This window comes from Alligator mississippiensis, chromosome 5 (assembly GCF_030867095.1).
Source record: "Alligator mississippiensis isolate rAllMis1 chromosome 5, rAllMis1, whole genome shotgun sequence".
Taxonomy (NCBI): Eukaryota; Metazoa; Chordata; order Crocodylia; family Alligatoridae; genus Alligator; species Alligator mississippiensis.
The window spans coordinates 23604538-23625806 of record NC_081828.1 but is presented as its reverse complement, the minus strand read 5'-3'; the positions used below and the strand labels follow the sequence as shown (position 1 = coordinate 23625806).

General features: G+C 40.4%; 1 protein-coding gene across 5 annotated transcripts in view; it reads left to right on the top strand.

The window, feature by feature from the left end:
- The window catches only part of ZZZ3 (zinc finger ZZ-type containing 3), a 114399-nt gene that overhangs the window by 88039 nt on the left and 5091 nt on the right, over positions 1–21269 (top strand). For 3 of the 5 annotated variants that reach the window (XM_059727964.1, XM_059727963.1, XM_014593843.3), the window contains 8 exons: positions 1516–1654; positions 3599–3746; positions 3969–4087; positions 4412–4486; positions 4716–4817; positions 7745–7840; positions 14242–14394; positions 19160–19294. In XM_059727964.1, the coding sequence (XP_059583947.1) occupies positions 1516–1654; positions 3599–3746; positions 3969–4087; positions 4412–4486; positions 4716–4817; positions 7745–7840; positions 14242–14394; positions 19160–19294 (967 nt within the window). The remainder of the gene's footprint in view (positions 1–1515; positions 1655–3598; positions 3747–3968; positions 4088–4411; positions 4487–4715; positions 4818–7744; positions 7841–14241; positions 14395–19159; positions 19295–21269) is intronic. The other 2 variants (XM_059727965.1, XM_059727966.1) reach the window with 2 other exon arrangements.

Sequence of the window (21269 nt, the reverse complement as noted above, 5' to 3'; positions counted from 1 at the left end):
TGAGGAGACTGCAGACCTGATGGCATGGATTTTGGTTTATGTTGCTATCTTTGCTATTGCTGCATTTTTATACTAAAATAAGTTGAAAACTGACAGGCTTGCAAGTGTTTTAACTGTGGAAAACTATACCTTTAACGATGCACCACAAGAATTTGGGGACAGGTCCTTTTTTGTCATCTGGCACATGAAAAGCCTGTGCTGATACGTACATATGAAGGCCTTATGCAGTTCCCACTATTGCCTATGGAAGGAATTTCATTGACTACTTAAACATTTGCTGAAATTCACTTTGTGTTGGCAAAAGAGCAACACAAGAAGGAAAAGAAAATGCACCAATCTTGCCAGGGGCAGAAGTATTGGCAGCCTTGGGACAATATGTATGGGTGCCTCCACACAACTCAGAAGCATAAATAAAATAAAATAGTAAATGTTTTGCAGGGGCAATAGAAAATGATTTTCTCAGTTCTACCTACTAGCAGTGGTATTGGTTTTCTGACATTTTATTCTTAGACCATTATTTCCATTGTATATGTTGTTTTAGAAACAGGATAAAAAGATGAGTATTAAAGTAATTCATTAAAAAAAATGTGGAACTAAACTGGTAATTGTATGAAGACAGACTAGTAGAGAGTCATTTTTTAGCTAATTCCTATTAAAACATTAACAACTAGAACTATACAGTTAATAAAAGCAGTTAAATCATATTATTTGAAGATGCATGTTACAGTAACTTGTCATATCTTTCACACAAAATTAATTGATGGTAGTTTAGGAAGAATGTGTTTAATGGATTATCTTGATTATCTTGAGCAATTATTGAACTGATCTACATGCTGGAAAGCCGTATCATGTTTGAGTCCAGTATTTTTTTTATTTTTGGTTTTCCCTTTTGTAACCTTATAAAGGGTATAAATAAACTCTTGCACATTTTATTTTTGTCCTTATTTGTTTCTTGGTGTTTTATCTATCTTAATGAATATGCTGTTTTCATCTGAAGTTGCTACAAAATGCTCTGTTTGTGGACGTGACTATTTTGATCATTCTTTTCCACCCTCCAGGTGGTAAAGGGACATGGAACCACTTGTCTTGTCTTGGGCTGGAGGGAAACTTATTTTGAAGTAAGGAAAAATATTAAGTCAGGAATTCCTTCCCCCACTGCCCCCTCCTTCCACTTTTCTCTTTTGAGCAAAGCTTGTTGCCTATAGCTGTTGGGAAAATCAGGAAAGTTGCCTCATTGTTCTGTAGACAGGGTTTTAAAGAGCAAAACTGTTAGAATAAGGATTTGAGATTAACGGAGCTCCTGAATTTTCTGTTTTGTTAGTGTGTTCTTCATCTAACTATTTAAACATGAGTTGAGACCTTTTTTGTTCTAGTATAATTTTTGCTAAACTATTTCAGATATGTTTGCAAGAGACTACTTAGGTTGTAGAGGATGATAGCTAGAACTTATTTTGGGGTTTTAAAATTTTTTTTTTTGCTAGAAAAATGTAGTGAGATGTTCCTTTGTCTCTGTAGTTATCAGAGACTGTTACAGACGATTGCTGTACTCGAGGCTCAGCGCACTCAAGCAGTTCAAGACCTTGAAAATTTAGGCAGACACCAGAGAGAAGCACTGAAGAATCCCATTGGATTTGTGGAAAGACTCCAAAAGAAGGTATATAATAGGCATTTCTAAAATTTTATTTAAAAATTTTTTGATAACCAATAACTCATCACCTGTAAAAGCTAATTTACACAGGCATATCCAGGGTTAAGGCAAGCAAGGTTCTTTGAGTTGATGTGGTATCTTTTATTAGACCAACTGAGTAGTTGGGGGGGAAAAAAAGTTTTCAGCAAGCTTTCGGGCACAGTCACTCTTCTTCAGGCATAAGGAGTCTCTGCTGTATAGGGTTAAAGTTCTTCAATGAGAGAACATTATCCTCTTCAGGCTTGAGGGTGCTTAAATACTGTCAAATATAAGCATTTTTAAAGATTTTGTGGGTATAGTTTTAATTGGAGTGTAGGATACAATTCACTGGAGTGTAGAATTCTTGCTCTTATGCCTCTGACACGCACAGACTTTTTATGATGCCTAGAAATCCTGTGTTGATATAAGAGAGAGGTGTTTTGCTGTGCTAGCCAGAAGTCAAGCAGAAGAAAGGACTGATTGGTGCTTTAGAAACTAACTGGCTCAGAGAGGCATAAGTTTTGACAGCTGTGAAAACATATGCCTCTCTGAACCAGCTAGATCTATGGTTCACAATCTGGTACACATACCACCAATGGTACTCAGACAGCCTGTCAGTAGTACATGTTAACAGATTTATTATAACTACTTTATATGACAAAAATGTGCTGGTGGTGCATAAGGTTGAACTGAAATATTTGGTAGTGGTACTTATGGTTGTATCATTTGAAATTGGTGATGCACAGAGTGCCAGAGTTTGGGAACCGCTGAAAGGAGATATTCTGTAGGGCATCAAGAAGAAATTGTGGATTTTGTCACCAGAAATGCTGTGATGTGGTTGAGTTCCATTCTATATGCGGTACTTACTAAGTGGAGGCTGGTTATGGAGAACAGTTCATAAACTTGCAAACAAAATGAGTTCTAGAAAGTCTTCCACAAACCAGCACTGCACCAGGGATTGCTCCAAAGCAGCATGCAAGTGTAAAGGAGGAGGAAAATGAATTTTGGTGAAGAGGCAGATTTCATTTTCAAGCTTTCTAAAAAAGGGATAAAAGGGAAAGCAGTTTTTTAAGGGTTTTACTCAGTTCTTTGCTGGTGTTTGTTTGTTTGCAGGTAAAAGCAATGTTTGGCATTATAGTATGACAGCAATGAATCCTGCTTCAGTATAGGGTGAGCTGTGTACTTTGAGATGCCTTTTCCTTGGCTTTTAGGGTCTTGGTTCTGAGCAAAGGTCATTAAAATCAATAGCTGCCCTTTCATTGACTTTTGTGGTGTTGAATTGAGCTCTAAGGAAGTTGTGACAAATTCATTTGGTATCCAAGCATTGGGCTCCAACAATCGTGTTGGTCAGACCGAGACTATTAATGCCAGTTGCAGAGCATTCCATGTATTTTCCTCTCTAGAAATAAAAGAAATAATGTCAAATAGTTAATATGTGAATGTAAAATTATTGACCCTAGAATAACATGGGCATTGCCAGCAATTGTGTTCTGAGCAGAAAATAGCAAAATCAGTTTAGCAATGGAAGTGCAGCATAAAACACACGTTTATTTTTTGGTTTAGTTTGCTTTAGTTTGCCAAAAGGAGCACAAGTCTGGGTACACAGTATGCTTTTTTGTAGTATTTAACAAACTGATCAGATAGCTAGTAACAGGATATGAAAATCAGAAGCACTTGACTGTAACTGTGCAGTGTAATTTTAAACTCCATGTCCAGTAAGCCATTATTGACTGTGCTGCTGCATATTTTATATGCCCTGCTGTGTATTGCTCTTTGAAAATGTTTTTCCATAGAAAAAGTATGTGTTGTCTGGTACATTTGAAGTCCTGCTGTTTGCTGAAAAGTTTCAGGGTTTATATAGCCAACTTTACATCCTTTCATTTGTATGTGCAATGAATGCATTAAACAACACTTTTATTCATATCTGTTTAGGTTGATATGGGGCTTCCATATCCTCAAAGGGTTGTTCAGCTACCTGAGATTGCCTGGGACCAATACACCACCAGCCTTGGAAACTTTGAGAGAGAATTCAAAAACCGAAAACGTAATAGTAGGAGAGTGAAGCTGATTTTTGATAAAGGTAAGCAGTTTTAGGGCATTTTGCCATAGCTCCAGGAACATTAGTTCAAGCCTCACGCTTGTGGTTAAAGCTGTGCACCCAGCTGACCAGGCTATAATTGGGTATCTTCAAATCAGGCTGAGAAAAGGCTCTTTGAACTTTATATTTTTTTAAAGTGTATTTTATAAGAAAAAAACCCTTGTTCTATGTTGATTTAATAATTTCTTATTGCATTACTTATAGTAGGTTTACCCGCAAGACCAAAAAGTCCTTTGGATCCTAAGAAGGATGGAGAGTCTGTTTCATACTCTGTATTGCCTTTAAGCGATGGTCCAGAAGGTTCAACTAGCAGTCGCCCACAGGTAACTATTACTGTAAAGAAAGACAGAATTTTACAAAACAGTGTTAAATAGTTTGTTGATTAGTACTGGATTACTTGGGTAGTTTTAATTGATTCTTTCTCCATTTTCAAATATTCAAAAATTTACTTATAAAAGCACTCGGCGAAGTCATTTTTAATGTGATCAAGTCACAGACCTTTTAGTCCTCAGTCAAAAGAGCATTTCACATTTGTGGGTTTTTGGGGGTTTTTTTGTTTTTCTTTACTTGGGTGGAAAAAGGGTTAAAGTCAAGTTATCTTAACTTTTTTTCTAAAGACCTATTCCATGTTATATACTGTATTTAAGCAGATGATAAGAGGGCGACTTTGCGATGAGACCAAACCCGAAACTTTTAACCAGCTGTGGACTGTAGAAGAACAGGTAATGGGAAACCCTAGCTAGCTTATAGACTATTTTGTAACTGTATAGTGATGATCACAAAAATAAAATCAAATTGTGTAGTAACATGTAAAACACAGTGCTTAGAAATATGTGGACCTACGTATTCCTTCTTGACACCAATTTGATTTTCTTTTTAGTGACAATGTCAGGTCTCTTCCAGGTAAGATGCATTCATTTTTTTTTTTATGTTGTCATGTGTTTGATTTAGAAAAAACTTGAACAGTTACTCTTGAAGTACCCACCAGAGGAAGTAGAATCCCGACGATGGCAGAAGATAGCTGATGAACTGGGAAATCGAACAGCAAAACAGGTAAGCCCTGGAATCTGTGAGATTCTCATCTGTGTATTTCACTCAGTAATGGAGTCTCATGTGAGATTTTCCTTGCAAGAAGTCAGGTCAATTCATAAGAAAGGCACAAGGATTTTTTTTAAATATTTTAAAATTAATGTAAGAAGCTGAGCTGTACGGAGAATTAAAACAGGAATTGCAGGAATTTGCCAGGTGTTTCAGTAGGAAAAGATTTAGTTGCTTTGGAAAAAGGTTCCTAAAAGGTTCTTTGGTTGGTTTGGTGGCTATGCTGTGAAACTACTGACATCAATAGCTGTATCCTGAGAGTTGACATGGCATGAATATAGGAGCTGTCCACGGCCTACTTGTTAGAATTAGGAAAACAAAGATAAAATTTAAAAAACCTAATAAATTTGTCAGTTCAGCTAATTCATACTTTTAAGAAAAAATGAATCAGCAAGGTCTATACCACTGAAACCTTGTCTACTAGGAGATCCGATCTGAACAGCCGTAGAACCTTTTGTTCTAAGACTTAAATGTAGAATTTTAATAATGCCTACAAACCATTGTTAACATTGTTTAGGAAGTAGAACGGCACCAGTTCCTGATAGACTCAATTACTTTAAACTCTAGTCTTAAATTACAGGCAGTCCTCAGACTTACGATGCAATTGGTTTCTGAAAACTGAGCCTTAGGTTGAAACGTTGCAATTTGGAACCAATTTTCCCATAGGAACAATGATATAAATGGGGGATTGGTTCATTTACTGTGCTCAGCACAGCTTCCTCCAGCTGGTAAGTCTGTTCTGGTGGGGCGTGGGGGTGCAGATCAACTCCCCTGCAGCGAGGGAAGGATTAGGGCTTGTGCTAGGACAGGGGCTGGGGCAAGGGGCTGCTCAGTTTGGGGGAAGGGCGGGGGTCGTGGAGAGGGGGAGTGGCTGCTGTGGCTTGCCGGTCCAGGATCTGCTTGTCTGGTGGCTCTCTCTACTGTGCGCCACCGGTTCAGGAGGGCATGGGGGAAGGAGGGTTATGTGCCCACAAATCAAAGCAGGGGGGGTGGGGTCAAGGCTAAGCCTGGCTGTACTTCAGGCAAGCGGCGGAAGATGCTGGGAGCAGGGGGCATGCCCTCCTGCCACTCACCCAGCTGGGGTAGAGCGAAGCCACTGCACTGCCTCCAGACAAGCAGCACACAGCAGCTGGAACTGCCCCGGCCTCCTTGCTTCTCCTGGGCGAGCCACAACTTTGTCCTGCCCCGCCCCACCCTGGCTGGGCAAGTGGTAGTGGCAGGGTGTGGCGGGGGTGTGTGCCCCCAGATCAGGGCGTGGCCAGCAGCAGAGCAGGGCTATGGGGGCTGCAGCCACCCTAAAATTCCCTGTAGCCTCTGCTGCCCACCAGAAGTGCAGCCCCGGCATAGCCCGTCCTGCACAGATCTGGGGGCGTACATTCCCTCCAGGCTCTGCCGCTACTTGCCCAGCCAGGGAAAGACAGGGCTAGAGGGCACAGAGAGGCCAGGACAGCTCCAGCCTCTGCACACCACTTGTCTGGAGGCAGTGAGACAGCTCCACCTTGCCCTAGCTAGGTGAGCAGCAGATGGGCATAGCCCCAGCTCCCAGTGCCTTCTGCCGCCGGCCTGGAGCATAATCCAGCACAGCCCCAGCCCCGTCCACCCTGCACAGATCTGGGGGCATACGCCTTCCCCATGCCCTCCCAGACTGGTGGCGTGCAGTAGCAGCAGCCACTCCGCCCCAATCCCTCCCTCGCTGCAGGGGCATTGATCTGCCCTCCCACGCCCCACCACAATAGACTTAACGGCTGGATGCAGCTGTGTCCAGCATTGTAAAGTCGAAACCCTATCGGAACTTTGAAACACTTATAGTTTACAAAAGTCGTAAGTGCCGTTTGTTGTAACTCGAACAGTTGTTAAGGACTGCCTGTATCGTGAATGTAAAGGTTTCAGTCGAATTCTCGGCAGCAGGAGACGTTATGGAGAGCAATTTCTCCCTCTGCACTGTGGAATGGCAAGCAAACTATTGTTTTCACCAGTAGAACTGGTTAGGTCTGTAATTCCTTCTGATAAATCTAAAAATCAGAAACTTAACTGTTGTATTTGTTGGAGCCAAGGGCGGTCTAAGGCTATGGCCAGTAGCCTGGACCATCAGGTGGGGTTTTTCCACGACGGAGTAGAGTTAGGCACGGAAGCGTATTTGTTGTACAAAGAAAGCTTTACTTACACTGCCGATGGTCACAGTGCAGGAAGGAAACTTGCTTGAGTTACAGTTGCACACAAACAAACAGAAGTGAGATCTCTTGCCGAACCGAACCGAACCAAGATGAGTCGTTGATGTACGACTCCGCATGCTCAACACGGGGGATACGTCAAATTTTCCACTATGATGGGGAGTGGCTAGAAGCTGATCAGGCCCTTATGTCCTCCTCCAAGACACATGTGGAATTTGCTAGGCTCCACAGCGTGCTTAGAGTTCCCCACGAGATGGTTGTGGAGTCCTCCAACTTGGGCGGAAACTGCTCTAACCTTTTATACGGCTAGCGAGCCAATTGCTAGCCGCCATGTAGGAATAATTTAGAATTGACCAGTAGTGGGACACTAATTTGCATACGTGTGGCGGGAACTCTTTTGCACCTGGGATTTCTCTCTGCAGCTGAGAAATCCACCGTGCAAAGAAAGCTCCGTGTGGCGGGAAAATTCCAATGTGCCGAGGCACTAAAAATCATTGGGTTATGACAGTATTTAACTGAAAAAAAATTATATTTTTTGCAGAAAAGTAACGTCTTTTCGACTTTGTAAACTTTGTTTTTCATGGAAGTTTATCTTTTAAAAAAAAGCTTTAAGCATCTTGTAGTTTTTAATGGCTATTGAAATATATATTTTTAGGTTGTTTGGCAGTTGCATTGACCTGAAAGTTGTTATACCCTTTCTTTTTTTCCTAGGTTGCCAGCAGGGTGCAAAAGTATTTCATAAAACTGACTAAAGCTGGCATTCCAGTACCAGGCAGAACTCCAAACTTATATTTGTACTCCAAAAAGGTAAAACTGTGTTTGTATGGGCGTTAACCTGCTAATAAATATGTTGAAAATATTAAGAATCTTGCTTTAAAGTCTGGCATGTCACCACCTTCCTAATTATGTTGCTTGCCTTGAGTTGTATCTATTTCTGATTTCATGGTTCTTTTTTTGCTTGTAGCATCACAGAGTAAACTGGATTCTGTTTTAGTTTGCACATCAGCAGACTTGTTGATTAAGCTTTTGTTACAGAACCTTTATTAGAGCTGAAGTAGAACACGGCCAGGAGAACACAGCTTTCAGATTGAGTTTGCAGAGCTGGCAATTTTTTACTTGTAAACCAAACAAATTCAATCTATTGATCACCCAGAAACAACATGCAGAACCCCAACTGTGGCATTTTTAGTCACCTTTACAAAAAGAACAACACTTCAAACAATGCATGGCAGATGATGAACTTTTGCAAAAGTTGGCATACAGTCACCATCAACCAACCCCTGTGGCTCACTGAAAATTACAGGCTGCACACCCAAAGCAAATTTAAACGTGGCATGTCTCCTTCACTCTTCCCCTTCCTAAAATAAAATCTACGGTTCTCGTTTATGGAATCATGGACAAAAGGATAAGATTAATGAAGTTCCTGAGAATTCCTCATGATAGTGGAGAAAAGAGATAGCTCTGACATGAATGTAAATCAGTAATGTGGACTGACAGGGTTTTGTTAGATGCGGTGGTGAGAGCCATAACACTTTGAACTGTCTTAGAAGGGCAGTGCTAGTTTTCTCTTCTTTGTAGGTACTATAAAAAAAAAACAAAAAAAAACCCCAACTATAGAATTCTACCACAATCAGTTTTATAGAATAAAAATAATATTACTACTTCCATCCAAGGAAGTATAAATAAAAGTTTATAAATAAAATTTAAAATAAATTTTATAATAGTTCAGTGAGATGACCACATTGGTCAAAGAGAGATATTAAATAGTGAGGAACAAAAAGAGTAAGTCACTTGGACGAATTTATACAGGGAATCAGTTGTTGATCTGTTCTTTGCTATTTGTCAAATGTGTATATACTTACATTTTTTTTCTGTATATACTGTAGCACAAAGCAAGTCATTATCATTCATTTATTGACATTTACTGACAAAAAATATATAAACTGATCAACTTGACTATCGGGTAAGCCCTGTTTAGGATTTTTAAGGGAGACTTCACTGTCTTTAGAATTTTCAGAGGTTTTGTGCAATAGTTTTGTCCACAAATCTGATATCTGTTGAATGTGCTTGTAAATCTTGTAAAGATTTGTGCACGTGGATTCTGTGGGACTTATTGTGCATGAAGGTAATTGCGCACACTTTTTTAGAGTCGATGTGCCACCATCTGACTTCTACATGTGACAGTTCAGAAAAGAATGATGCTGCTGCCACTTCTGAAAACTTCATTCTAAAAATCAGCATTTTTAGCCATTTATGTCCCATTAATATATTTAATAGCCTGAGGACAGATAAGGAGGACTTTTTTTCAACCAAGTTTCAACAGAAAATAATAGTGCGACAGCCCCTGGTCCATTTCATCGGCTGCATGAATGTATTATTAATCATTTTGTCAATAGTTTTGTAATTTTAGAAATATTATTTTTTCCTAAGTTGAGAGAGAGGTCCTTTAATTTTTCTGGCACTCAGCCACCCTGTCAATATAAAAAGCTATATTAGTACGGAGCCCTAACTTATCAAATTGAATTTGATATTAATTCAATTTAATTGAATTTCTGTTATAAATTACAACTTGTACCTTTTACTAAATACCACTGTGACAGTGTGGGGTTCCTAGGGCCACTATAACTAGCATTCCTGCTGAAGTAGGGCTTCTTAGTCAGCATTTGTAACCAACAAAAAATGTAATCGCGGAAGGGAAAAATCAAGATGTACTACAGGTGGGAAATTCCCCTCAATCTGTCAGTGCAGTTGTCTACTGAAAGCACAGAATGGCAGCACCACAAGGGGGCGCAAGTTACTTCCAAGTCTCCAGAGGAGGTAACACAGATTGGTAGAAGGAAGCTATGTGTAGTACTGAAAGTTTGGATTGTGATTATACTGTAATAATTGTTACTTCTATGTACAACCATAGTGCAGGCTGCAGTCAGTACCTTCTTCATACCCAACTTTAAAAGTGTGCAAACTGGATGGTGACAGATTTTCTTTAAATAGAAACGGGGAGGGAAATATAATAGACTGAAAATACACAACTGTATTGATAAAATAGATTCACCACACTGAGAAGTCATTCATATATCCTGATAGTAACTTGAAAGTGACTTTGTCTGAAGCTGAAGCATGAGAGTATAGTTCAGTCTCCAGACTTGTTCAGTCTTTAGACTTACTCTTGGAGTTGGGGTAATTTGCCATGCACCAAAGTGCATGTGGCATGGGCATTCCCCAGGGACATGTAGCGGTGGCACAAGGTGCACCACCGCTACTTGTCCCTGGGGAACCTAACATCTGTGCACTTCTGAACGCACCCATTGAGTCTGTGATGTACCAGAGCCTTTTCTGTAGTGCTGCCATCCAGCCTGGGGTCACCCATTTTCTATTGCTATTTTTGATTATTCTTCCCAAAGTGTAGCACCCTGCATTTGTCAGCTTTGAACTTCATACTTTAGCTCCAGCCCAGCTTTCCAATCTGTTTCAAAAGAGCAGCAGCTGTTACAGTCTGATTGTTACCCATGTGCAAGCCAGGAACCATACAAACGTACCAAAGCTGCTCCAACTTTTAACTGTCTCATGCACTGTAAAATATGAGTAGTTTTGGTATACAATATTTGTATCATTTCATACTTGTCCACAAGTAACAATTGGAATGTAACGTCTGCTGCCCTTTTAAAACTGTTCCAGATGTACATGCATCCATACCCTTAGTTAGGCTCCTGGCACACGTTCATTTAATGGTGTAATGAGATCTGATCTCCAATCCCAACAGTTGTACCTCTTGCCATGCCACATGTGCATAGCAGGAAGTGTGATTTTGGGGGATTAGGGATCAGATCCCAATCTTGCCGTTACTATTTGCCAGTGCAGGAGGAGCCTGGGATTGTGATCCTAGGCTTCCCCTGTACCAGCAAGTTGAAAGCTGGGTGCCTGCAGGCCCCAGCAGGATTGACAGACAACAGTTGGTTGTCAGTCCTGGCCAGGACAGCAGGGGTCTGGGTTTGAGATCTGGGGCTGCTTAGCTGTGTGACCACTTTTTAAAGGTCTAGGGCACAGTGAGCCCAAGATTAGGAAGGTGTTCTGTGATGTCAGGCTCATGCCTGTTTCCCCACTTCCCCCTCCTCCCACCCCATTCCCATCCCCAGAATCTGTCTTCAGGGATTGGGCAGGGGTACTGGGTCCAGGACCCAACAGTGCCTCAGCCTGATCCCACAGATCGGGTAGAGGACAGTTGTGTCCTGGACCCTGGAACTACACCATGCTGGATCATTATATTCAACTGTCATGGGACATCCCCAGCATGTTGCACATTCAATTTAAAGTGCGATACCAATAAGCCAGAAAGATGTTGCACAGTATATGTGGAATAACTTTGTGACTTGTTTGCTATATTATCACACCATAAATAGACTTGAATGTGTGTCAGGGTTAATGTTTACATCTTAATCATAGCATGAATGTAATGTGTAATTCACTGAAATTACTGGACAGCCATCTAGTTAAGATAGCTTTCATACATTACTAATCAAAATTGAATTAGAATCACAGATTTAGCAGTTAAAGATTAATGAGTGTGTATGTCTCATTCTTTAGTTTTTTTATAGTTCAGTATTTGTAACCTGAGTTTTACATTTTGTCATACAGCAAGCATTAGACATTACCTAACAGGCGGATGAGCTGTTAAAATAAGATACTGGGGATTTTTTCCTACATAAATCACTGATTTAATAGTGTGCCTAACTTAGCCAAGAGTGGTGTTTTGCTAAAGAGAGATTTCAAATCTTCAGTACAGGCTTTGACTAGAAATCCTTGTTGCTAGCGCATGCTGGTGTTTATTTATAGTGAGGGATTGTTTTCATTTTTCAATAAAACACTTTTTAATTGAATTCAAACTAGTTTCTTTATATATATTAATATTGCCTGTTCAGACTGAATTATGTCTGATCGTGTAAATTTAAGTATGCTGTGCTTTATCGCTATTTTGGGGTAGGATAGCTCCAAGTATATGAAAGTGGAAGCCATAAAACTGAAGGTTTCAAGCTTTTACCTTACCTAGTACAAAACAAGTACTAGAAAATACTATCAGGTTATGCTACAAGCATCATTTCTGAGCTGTAAAGCTGAATTACTGACCTCCTGTGGCCATTAAGGATATTATTGCTTTTCAGAGGGTTAAATGGTGTTAGCTCCAGTATCTTGTCTGAATTTCAGTCTGGGTACCTGCATTCCATTTGCCCTAATTCTTTTTTGTTTGAACAAAATGCAGGGTAGCTTAACATGACTGACTACCTCTCTCAACAGAACACAGTCATTGTCTTTATTTTCTAACCTAAGCTGTCGTGCAGTTCTACTGCATGTTATTCACTGCCACCCACTTGCATCTTAGAAATGAATTGTGTTGGTGTTGGGTGTTTTTTAATTGTTTTAGGTTCTTTTAGCATTATGTAAAGGAAAAATCTTGTAAAGTAAAACAACAGGGAAAAGTGTGTATGTTTTCCCTTATGTCCCTGATAGAATCTAAACTCAATGTAAAGTCACCTTTCTGATAATTAAAAAAGCAGTATTTTCTTTTGCAGTGTTAGGTAAAGAATATTTGTTGAATTAATTTAATGTGCCAGTCTGGATGGCAGCCAAGTAAAAAGTTGTAACAGTTGCACTAAGTAAAGTGCTTTTGTTCTATATCAAATATTCCTCCAGGGCGTAAAAGCAGTTGGATCTTACTGATTTTTAAATGATTTATTTTAAAATGGCTTTCCTTTCTCAGCCTTCGATCACAGTAAAAATGATAAGATTTTAGATAAGCAGTAATGTAGACATCTAATGGATACTGAACCCCTCCCCCCCGAGCAATTATCTTCTGCGATATTACAAACTGTGGCTCTGATCCAGCAAAGAATTACATGAGTGCTTTTCTTTATGCGTGAATAGTGCATTTGACTTCCACTGAGTCCTATTGATTTTTGTATTCAGCATTTAGTTAATTATGACTACTGCTGGAACTTTTCCTTCCTTTCAAATTAATGCCAATTAACATTTGGAATGATATTTTTTTCAGAAATATAAGCACTGTGACTTCGTTATAAAGGAAGAAAATATTTGGCAGTTAGTTAAGAATCAGACACCTAGTTTTACTCGCAACTTTCTTCTGTTATCATATGGAAACATTAAGTATATAGCCCTGCTTAACCTTTTGCCTAAACTTTATTAGCCCCAAGAACAACATACCTAGCTTTCTTGACTACTTTTAATAATGGCTGCTTACAGATGTGGAACACTCCCTCCCCCCCCCCCAAACAGTGCTTGACTTTAAGCTTGGCATGTCCCCGCACCAAGCGCAGCGCATGCCCAAAAGAGGCATTGTGTTTGTTTTACCCAGCTCACCCAATGTCTTAACAGATCATGTGTTTCAGTGAGGCTTTTTGGTGCTTTTGTCTAATAGCTGATTGAATCCTTTGATTGAATCAGCTATTAGGTAAAAGTGTGAAAAAACCCTACTGAAGTGTGCAATCTACACAGCCACTGGGGATCCAGGTTGAACTAACTCGCTTCCTCTTCCGCTAAAGCACTGTTTGTGTTTTGTTTTGGTTTTTTTCATGTCTATCAGCAGCCTGTGATTTCTGGAAGGAAGTCTGTGGTAAAGGCATGGGTTTACAACAGTAATGAACTTTTGTTTACATAGTCTTAGAGCTTTCAATCAATAGATCTCAGAGCTTTGCAAGTAGAGGTAACTATTTGAATAAAGAGGTAAAGTGCCCAACATCACATTACAAGGCAGTGGCAGAGCCAGGAATAGACACCAGGTCTCTTGAAGCCAAGGCTAGTGCAAAATTGCTTTCCTGTTTGATGCCTTGTATTGTCAGTTTTATTATGTGACCTCAGAAAGTCACTTGATCTCTTAGTATTCTCAGTATCCTGTCTGTAAAATGTAAACAATTCTATTTCCTTGCTTCCACTTTTGTCTGCCCTTTTCAGTAGGGGTTTGTCTCTGTCCATGTACACTGTGTTGGTTAAATATTCGTCAGAGCAGAAAGTAGCATTCCTCAGTGTGATCCCACAACACTTGGATGTCATTCAGATGTAGACGTGAAAAACTGTGGGGCAGGGTTTGTGCAAGTGAGCGTAACATTTGTATAGTTAATTTTGGTAGGAAGTACTTGCTGCCAAACAATTATAGAAGAATCCAGTTTGAAAATCGCATGTCATTCTTTTTTATACTGCAGTCATCAAGCAGGCGGCAGCATCCTTTAAATAAGCATCTTTTCAAACCTTCAACTTTCATGACCTCCCATGAACCTCCAGTTTATATGGATGAGGATGATGACCGATCAAGTTTTCACAGCCATATGGATGCTGCAACAGAGGAGGAAATATCGGTATGGTGTTTCAGATTATCACAAAGGATCTCTCACTGTCTTTCTTTATTGTATTTAATGAATGATATTTGAAATAAGATTTCCTGTTGTAAATATATAGTGTTGAGTGTATCTTAAATTGTTGAGCGTTCTAAGTAATCATTCAACAATAGTAAGTCAGGTGGAGCTGCAGCTTCAATTGCAGACACCTCTTTTGAATAAGGACTCAAGCTCAGAAAAATCAGAGAAAGACCAAACCAAAAAGGGAAATATTGGAGAGGATTAAGCAACAAAGGGGGAAAAAAAACCCAACACCAACCCAGGGAATTCAGACAGCTTCTGAAAACTTGTATTTGTGCATTCACATCTGTAAAAGATATTTGGAGGGTTCGTCTACACAAGACACTAACTGTGTAGTAGCCTAGTAACACTGGGCAGTAGTGTGCTGGGAAAAAAAACGTGCTAATATGCTACTGCACAGTAGTATTAGGCTGCTGTGCAGTAAGTGTCACTAAAAACCTATGTACCAGTCCTACTGCACAGTAGCAAGAGTTACTGCGCATTGATTTAGTACTTAGTTAACCAAGTACTACACTTAATGCGCAGTAACTACAGTGCAAGTATAAACGTGTAGATGATGGATCTGTTTTGAAAACCACATGACCTGTTTCTGGATAAAGACCTGATGAAGCAAAAGTAGTGAAAAGCTTTCAGCATTTCTTGATATAATTACATCCTGCATGAAGCAAGAATTTTTGCCTCCGTTTGCAAACCAGACTAAGGTTTTTGAGTCTTTTAGGCCATCAGCTCGCAGACCTGATTGTTTGGCTCAGGCAATAGAAGCCCATGCAGAGGCAGGGTTCCCCACATATGACCCAGGTAGGGCATCATTATACAAGCTATTGGGTAGGTTTCTGGGTTTGCAATTGGAAAGTACAAAGAAGTATATTTCCACACTTCTTTCCATACAGTAAGAACTGCTGAGGATGCGGGCACAGGTCCTCATCTTGTTTAAGTCAGCGATGCTTCACTGAAGTCAGATGCAGGCTAAGGCCTAGGGATTTTATCCTTGTGAGAATGGGAAAGCCTTACTACTCAAAAGCTTGACATGTAACAAGATAATGAGGCCTCGGGATTAATTGGTTCATTTTCCTCAGACTGGCACTGCATGGGTATATTACTCTTAAATAGTTTAATGCTTGTGGATTTGTTGTTTGGTCCAGCTCCAAATGTTGTCCTCAGATATGTTCTGTCTTCTCCCTCTGCTTGTGTTTTGAGCTCTCTTACCTCCTTTCCTTCTTTACAGGCATAAGTTGTTATATTCCAGTCTAAATGCTGAGAAGATTCCAAGTGTTTTTTTTTAATAAATATTTATAAAATGTCAGTTTGCCATCTCTTCATCTTGAAAGAGCTGTTTGTTCTGTATCACTTTATTTCATATACATTTGTAGTTTTCTAAATGTTTGTGGGGTGGGTTTTGGTTTTTTTTACATTTCCCCTAGGAGGCTACAGTTCTGATGGTTTTAATGTGCCCACATTTCACCAGTAGTGTTTCTTTTCATGTTGCTACTATTGCTGCAGTGCCCTAGGGTACCTTGAGATTCTTTCAAGGGCAATGCAGGATGTCTTACAGTGTTAGTATTGAAAGCATGATTCAGAAGATAAACCCAGAGATTTCAAATAGGAATCCATAGTGATAAAAGCATTCTGACCTGCCTTGCTCTTTGAGTTCTTTGTAACAGAAGAATTGTTCTCTTATTTGTCTGTAGTCAAAAACTTGGTGAAAGCTAAGAGCTGACATCTTTCCAAGGGGTGCCTTTGGCCTAATGAGTCTAAAAGGGTTAGAAACCACTGTTGTAACCTCCTCTTCCTTCACCTAGTGCAGGATTTCCAGAGAGTTATGTTTCTGGCTTACAGTATTGTAGAACGATGCAGGTGTGAGCTCAGTTAACAGGTAAATCTCCATTATCAATGCAACACAACTGAATTGGGCGAGGAAAGGTTTCTAACTCCATTTTCAAAGTACTTGATTTGGTTTCAATTTTTAAAGGTCTTTTGGTGACAATTGTGAGTCCATAAAATGATTTTATACGGAAAAAAGCCAGACTTCAATGAAGCAGAAAGTAATTGAAAGGTCCTTTTAATTCTTTATTATGGAGGCACCAGTGGCCACTTCTTAATTAAGGTCAACACCTTATCCATGTGGTGGAAACTGCCTGGAATAATTTCTCCTATGTGGACATTACTCAAAAAAAAGATTTTATTTTGTAATACTGTATTTACTTAAATCCCAAACAAATTGACATTTAAGATGATCCCCCCAATAATTAGGTTTTTCACATGGAAAATTTATAAATCGGTTTTAATCTTCCATGTGTAGAATCTAATCATTGGAGGATTCATCTTAAATTCCCCCTGGGGAAAGCAGTGATGGGGCAGGGGTGGTGGGGAGGCCACAGAGGATTCAAACAGCCTGACCCACACCCCTTGCTCCCCTGTACCTTAGTTCCTGCTGCATGTCCCTTCCCCACTTGCCATTTCTTCCCCCCCCCCCCCCCCCCCCCCCCCGTGCTTGTGCCCCCTGGTGCCTACTTGCCCTGCTCCCCTCCCACCTTCTTTTGGTCCCTGCTCTGCTTACCCTGGGTCATAGCTCTGGGTCCATCTGCAGCCCTGCTGTGGCCGGAGGCACAGAGCACATGCTGACTCTGGCCCCCAGCCGGCCAGACAGCAGCAGCCCCAGCTCTAGAGTCAAAGCCAGGCTCAGGGCCAATGCTGGTGCTGCTGCTGCTGCTGTTTCCTGGGTTGGCAGGAGCCAGAGCCAGCATGTGCTCCCTTCCCTGGGCTGGGACAGAGCCAGAGGGACATAACTCAGGGTAAGGGGAGTGAGTGGGTTGGGGGCAGCAGAGGAGATGGTGGGGGGCAGAGGCTGTTGCAGGGGGAGATAGAGCTAGAGCCTCAGCAACTGCCTGTTGCTGATTGGATGGGGAAAAAGAAACTCTTGTCTTGGATTTGGGTAAATATGGTAATTACTTCACATTGTGAGTGAGGTGATGATTTTGGCATGGGGACACACATTTCAGAGTAGTATGTCCATATGGGAGCAATTTTTTTTACAGAACAGCTGATTCCAGAGTGGGTTTATTTTCCTGTATACAAGCTCTGAAATGAGTTTTGCAGGGATTCAGCCTCAAGGATGCAGGGATATTCAGCCTCACCACTACATATGAGATGTACAGTATTGTCTTCAGTACTTCTACATTCCACTAGAAAAATATTACTAGTTTTCTGAGAGCTTAGAAGTAAATCCATTAAAATGGGTCCTTTCAGTATTTTAGCTTAATCATTTAATAATCCATAATAATTTAATGACAGTTCAGTTTACGAGTTTTGACAAACAACAGCAAAATTAACATTAATCCTAATGTTTTCCGAAAGATGGGGGACATAGGAGACCAGCAAGGAAATATGGGGAAATCCAGGTGCATATGTGTAAGGTGTCACTTCCAAGGGCTTCAAAAATGTCTCTCCTATACTTATGCTTTAGGTCAGAAAATGAAATAATTTAATACAAGAGCTTTCTTAAGCATAAAAGTAGGCTGAAACCTCTTTAAAAAAAACACTGACAAAATATGTAATCAGCAAAAGATGCAATCTAGGGATTATTTTGGGGAGGGGTGGGGGGAGAGGAGAATAAAGACACAGGCACAGAAAGAAGAAATATACTACTAATTTCTGCTTTCATATATCACTTGTATTTCACCAACAATATTACCTTACCTTTTTTGACAAGGAATATAGCTGAAATAAAAAATATTTTGGCTTCAAATTTTAGTTTAGTGGCTCTGACCTGTGGAGTCATTTCACAGAGCCCAAGGGGCACCTAAAGGGGCCGGGAATTTGAGGATAGGACCCACCACTGAAATCCTAGCATACTTCCAGGGGCTTCAAAAATGCCTCTCCTACACTTATGCTCTAGGTCAGAAAATGAGACCAGGAGCTTTAATGCTAGATTTCAGTAAAAAATTTCCAGTTAAAAGTTTGCTTCTCTTGGCACTGGGTATTTCAAAGTGTTGACATTTTCCAAACATTCTTAACAGGTAGGAAGTTTTGTGGAGTTATTTATTTCATTTCAATTTTTAATTCTCAAACATTTTAATTTCTATTACCAGAAATATACAAATAAAGCAACAGGCTTTGGCTTAATAGAAATTCACCCTTTTTTTTTCCATGTGTCAGTTTGCAGAAAATGTCTGTAAATTGGGGGTCAGAATCGCCTACGTCCCTGGGCTGAATCTAGCCCTCAGGCTTCCTTGTAGTCCAGATTGGGACCTGGTGGTGGTAGCAGAGTGAGTGGAGGTGTGTCAGGGTTAAGACAGCCATTGCACAATGAGGCAGTGGCATAGCTGGGATTTTGGCGGCGGGTGCTGTCCCTAAATTCCTGGCCTCTTGGGCTGAGTGAAATGACTCTACAGGTCAGATCCATTAAAGTAAAATTTGAATCCAAAATATTTTTTATTTCAGTATTGCTTGTCATAAAGGGTAAGGTAATACATTGCTGGTGAAATACAAGTGGTATATGAAAGTAGAAATTAACTGTATATTTCTTTGTTTCTGTACCTGTGTATTTATCCCCCAAGATAATTCCTAGATTGCACATTTTACTGAGCATATTTTGTTAGTGTTTTTTTGGAAAGAGATTTCATCATATTTTTATGCTTAAGAAAATTAGGTCTTTCCAGTAGTATATCTGCAAAGTTAATTCATTTGTTTTTTCTTTTTTGAACAGGATGAGGAGAGCATCCCAATAACATATAGAGAGTTACCGGAATACAAAGAACTACTAGAATTAAAAAAATTAAAAAAACATAAACTCCAACAGATGCATGCAGAAAGTGGATTTGTGCAGCATGTAGGCTTTAAGGTAAGACCTTTTCCAATTAATGTGAGTTTTTATTAGCTATCAGGCAGTGGTTTTCATAGGAAAGAGACTTTCTTTTTCAATCTGATAGTTTCCAATTTTTTTAACATAGTAACTTCTTTGCCATTAACAGTGGCAGGACACTGGCAGTGTACTTTTAATCCTATCTTTCTTTTTTTCTTTGACTAGTTGTGTGGTGTGTTTGGTTTTGTTTCATGAGATGCGTTGAGTCTCTGAAGTGTGAGAGAGTCCAGAGTGGATGCTTGCTAGAGCTCTGTGAGTAAATGATTGCTACTGAATGTCAGGAACTGGATTCAGGGCCTTATGTCCCTTCCAACTACAGTGGCGGCAGGGGGCATGTGGACTCCATTTCTGTGGCCCCCAGCCACTTAAAAGTTGGTCTGCCTTAGGTTAGAGAATGAAACCAATTCCCAGTTAACAGGAGCAATTTTTAAAGCAATAGAGAAGTCAGTCCATCAGGCATTTATTCCTTGGAAGGAAGAAAAGCTAGCAACACTGAATGATAATGGAACAGGTGGTGTTGTCAGGATCTTGCTGCAGAGAAAAATACCAGCTGCAGGCAATGCTTGAAGGAAGGATTGAGGCAAAGAAATAAAAGGAGGCTTATATGAAATAAGTACAGTCATCTTCAGCTATAAAGATGTTGTGTTCTCAGTGCGACCCATCTATAGGTAGTACTGAGGAGGAGGGAATTATGACAGTACATACTGTAGCTTGGGAGGGATATTTATAATGAGCAGTCATCTTTTGTGTAGCTGCTTTTCATGTCTGGGGTATTCCAGGAATTTTCTTGGCTCGTTATAGATGGGGCAGACCTGTTGGACTCTTTGCTATTGGTTTTTCCTTTGAGCCCATAAGGTCATCCATTCCAAAGAGAGTGACTGGAGACCCTGAACTGCTAGATCAGTACCATAGTGACACTGATAGAGCAGAGCTCTGGTATGCAGATTTGAGGCTCTTTGGAAGTGTTATTGTCATTGTCACTCAGAACACGAGATTTCGTACAGTAGGAATATGATTCTATAAAATGAATTATTTTCTCCTATTTGAAACTGCACACAAAATATTACACTGATAAAAATATTATCAGCATTTCAAAGTCCAGCACTCAAAGCTAGCAAAGGTCAGAAAGAAGGTTGCTTTGTGGCCTTAATTTGGACCTATGGTTATGTGTGTGCACACATGTAAACACAGAAGTGTGTGATGATACATCTATAACTAGGATCAAATACTGTTTTTCCCCAGCACTCCTGCCTCGTTCAGGCTGTGTTGTACTCACTTGAAGCAGCTATTCAAAATTTTACTTCATTCACATTGCTCAGTATGTTGCCCTCAGCCTCACTTCCAGTACACTATTCAAACCTGGCTCTGCCTACAAAACAGTTTATTCCCTCCTATGTTTGTCTTATGCTCATCCCTACAAACGTTGAGAGCACTTTACAACCAATAGCTAATCTATTTCACAGCACCATTTCTGGATACAAGACTGCTTGTATTTCCATTTTCCAGATGGGGAACTGAGGCACAGAGAAATTAAATTTAAAAAATTCACTACCTTTAGACACCCAGCTTGAGATGACTTGTGGGATCTTGTGTTTCAGAATACTTGGCACTGTATAATAGAGGTGCATCGATACATCGATCCCATATCGGATCAACACCGATATAAAGAAAATGGACTCTATCGAAAATGGGCTTTTCTTGGCTGATGTGGCTGATAATGCCGCTGATAAATGCCCCGTGCATGTGCGCAGCTTCAGCACAGCTGCTGCACACACCCCAGGAGGGCATGGAGGGCATGTGCTCCCGGATCTGCACGCAAGGCGAGGGCAGGCTGCTGCTGTGGGCTGGGGTGGCGCTGGGCTTTCCCTGGCAGGGGCTGGGCCAGGCTGCATTTGGGGTGGGCAGTGGTGGTGCTGGGAGAGGGGGCTTGGAGTGGGCTACAGCAAATGTTGGG